The following is a 3,341-nucleotide window of genomic DNA, read 5'->3' on the forward strand; positions in this document are numbered from 1 at the left end:
GTTCTTGAGAAGAATATTTTTTAAAGATATTTCCTGTATATTCCTATGTAAAAATTTGACCCCCAGGGGTCAAAATTTGAACAAAATTGAATCTACACTACCTGAGGATTCTTCTGAATTAATATGACTAATAATGGCTAAGCTGTTCTTGAGAAGAAAATTTTTAAAGATATTTCCTATATATTCCTATGTAAAACTTTGGCCCCCTGTTGTGTCTGTGCCCACCCCCAGCCAAGGGACATGTTGCGAGTTGATTTTTTTTGCATTGAAACTGTAACAAAATTATATAATATGACAGAACACAATGCTTTTGATTTTAATCAGTAATTTAACTAAAAGTCACACTGTAGTTGTATTTTGTGTTTTGTACAGTACTTACTTTTTCCTTAAGTTACATGTATTTAATTTATATAAATTTAACTTTATATGAAAATTGCGAGTAGTCTTATAAAATTGCGAGTTCACTTTCTTGGTACTCGCAATTATTTGCGAGTTGTAATTTTAGGGAGTTTCTAACCCTGATTTGTTTTCAGGAAGAGAAAAAGCTTAATATATGTTTCATCACAGATTTTCAAACCCTTCAAACAAAAACTCTCCTCCATGAGTAGGAAGATTTCATAACTATTCCCTGTCACTCATCCATGAACAGTACATTGAAAGTAGTGCAGAATGAAATGTTACTGATCATACAAAGTCTGATACTGTGTACTTCGTCGTGTTTGGCGTCTCATGTCTCTATGATCTTGGGACCGCCTAGAGCCTATGTTAAATGTGCTACTGCGTGTCAATCGTGTAGTTTTACTGGCATCTTCAGATTTACGCACTGACTTTCTCTTCTTTGATGTTTGTTTAGGAGGTGATGGTTGACGATTTGGGCACAATCTGTTAAAATACAGATTAAATATCCAGATCAAAAAATAAGGAATTACAAACAAGAAACATAATAGCCAAAATGCTCATCTGTCTTTTCTCTTCATTATCACCTTCGCTTTTAGGGGATTCATGACAGACCCAAGATGCATTAACTGACAAAGTTTGATGATTTGAAGCCCCTTATCATCTTAAATATTCAGATAAAGCTATAATATTTTAAAAGAAGGTCATTGTAACTTCTTTTTGGTAAACCCACTCCGAAGACCCCAAAATGCATCAAATGACAAAGTTTTATGATCTTGAAATATTTAGATATTGCCTTAAAAACTTCCAAAAATAGGCCAGTGACCTACTTCAGGGTTCTCACTAGGATTTTGCTAACTTGAGTCCCAGGACTCAAGATTTCTGAGAAGGTTGCGTCCCAGCTAAATTTGATGCGTCCCAGAAAAATTATGTTGAGTCCCAACTAAAATCAGAGACATATATATGTCTCTGCTAAAATATTGCAGTATTCTTCCATCCAAACATCAATAAAAATGTTTATCATTTTATCAGTTTGTTTACGCAATATTAACATATTCAAGTATATAAACTGGTAATGCATTCAAGCCATATTCTAAAATACACGCGTAATCAATTGCCATAAAAATAACTTGGTGTTTATAAAGCTAAAATTAACTGTTGCATAATCAACTAGTACCCAAAAGTTGACTGTGTACAATCACAGGTGTCATGTGCAATGAGGCGTAACTAATCCTGTCGGTCGTCTGCACTGGGTGAAATTCACGAGATAATCAAGCCCCATTGTGTATACAAGCAGTAATTATGGTTTCTGCATGTAGATAACACTCAAGATTCAAAAGTGTTTTTTTTTTTTAAGTTTGGCATGCGACACTATTATGACTGGACTAATAAACATGAAATATCTTATGATCAATCCCTGTTTAAAAAAAGTGAAATAAGTACAAGAAAAGTTGTTTCTTGGATAAACTTTATGATAGTTACATGAAGGTTTCGATTAAATATTTCTTTGACAAATCCTAACATCTAAATTCCCCGTTTTCGAAATCTCCCGAATTTTCTCGCTAACGAGGACGCGTCCGATCACGAGTCCGCGGACGCATCGTTTTTAAGAACCTTGCGTCCCAAGGAATTTTGCTGCGTCTAGGACGCAGATTCTTGCGTTAATGAGAACCCTGCTACTTTTCAGTTGCAAACTCCAAGGACCAAAGAAACACCAACTGACAAAGTTTGATGATTCTAAGACAATTAGTATCTGAAAATTTTTAAATATAGCCACAAAATTTTAAAAGTAAGTCATGGTGACCTACTTTTCAGTTGATATACTCCAAGGACCAAAGATGCATCAACTGAATAAAGTCTGATGATCAAAGGCCTCAAAGTGTCCAAAATATGCCTCTAAAACAATTTGAAAATGAATGCCTACAAAATTCAAAAAGTAGGTCACCATGACCTACATTTTAATAAATATATTTTAAGGCCCCAAGATGCATCAACTTAAAAGGTTTGATTCTTAAGCTGTCAGTATCTAAAATAATAACCTTAAATGTTTTGAAAATAATTAGCCTTTACAATAAAATTCAAAAAGTAGGTCATGGTGACCTACTTTTTGATCGACACACTTAAAAGTCCCATAATGCATGAACTGACAAGTCTTGATGATCATAGGCTTCAAAATAATTTATGATATGCATCAAAATCAAATTGAAAATGCATACATGCAAAATTCAAAAGTAGGTCATCATGACCTTCTTTTGAGTCAACATGAAATGAGGTCCGAAGATGCATCAACTGACAAGATCTGATGATCCTAGTCCTTATAGTAAGCAAAATATCAAAGTTTTAACAAAACATAATTTTTTGTCAACTTTGAAGTGACCTTGAGACCACACCCTTTGCCCCACGGTGATGCCATGAAAATTTTTAATCTACGACATATCCTCATCCTTGTGTGTAAGTTTGGTGATAATCTGCCCAGTGGTTCTTGAGATGACCATTTTTTTTTAGCAACCAGTACTTTTGTTTTAATTTTCAAAATTATCTCCCCTTGTTTAAAGGTTACATCCCTAGTTTTAAGTAAAACAAGAGCCCTTGGTCCCAGGATACTCTGTGACAAATTTGACAAAAATTAACCATATTCTAAGAAGAGGCCAATGGGCCACATCGCTCACCTAAGCATTGTGGCTAGGAAAAAAAGCAAAAATCAGTTCAGTATTGAAAAGCTTTAATGCATAAGTTGTCCTGACCTATCCCTAAAAGGGGGGGGGGGGGTTGATTTGAACAAAATAGAATCTACACTAACTAAAGATGTTCACATATTTCTTTGACTAACTGTGACTTTTTTCCCTACAAGTTTGAACTTTCATTATGGTCCCATCCTACTCCCAGAGGTAATGATTTGAACAAATCTGAATCTACACTATCTGAGGATGCTTCCATATAAATAT

At 34.5% G+C, this 3,341-nt stretch overlaps 1 protein-coding gene across 1 annotated transcript in view; it reads right to left on the minus strand.

The window, feature by feature from the left end:
• Window positions 1-490: 490 nt before the first annotated feature.
• LOC133183401 (uncharacterized) overlaps window positions 491-3,341 on the minus strand; it is an 8,696-nt gene continuing 5,845 nt past the window's right edge. The window contains exon 4 of the mRNA XM_061318362.1: window positions 491-882. Coding sequence (XP_061174346.1) covers window positions 678-882 — 205 coding nt within the window. The 3' untranslated portion in view covers window positions 491-677. The remainder of the gene's footprint in view (window positions 883-3,341) is intronic.

Source organism: Saccostrea echinata, unplaced genomic scaffold, assembly GCF_033153115.1.
Source record: "Saccostrea echinata isolate AGI-Se365-2 ecotype Australia unplaced genomic scaffold, CSIRO_AGI_Sech_v1 ptg000009l, whole genome shotgun sequence".
Classification (NCBI taxonomy): Eukaryota; Metazoa; Mollusca; class Bivalvia; order Ostreida; family Ostreidae; genus Saccostrea; species Saccostrea echinata.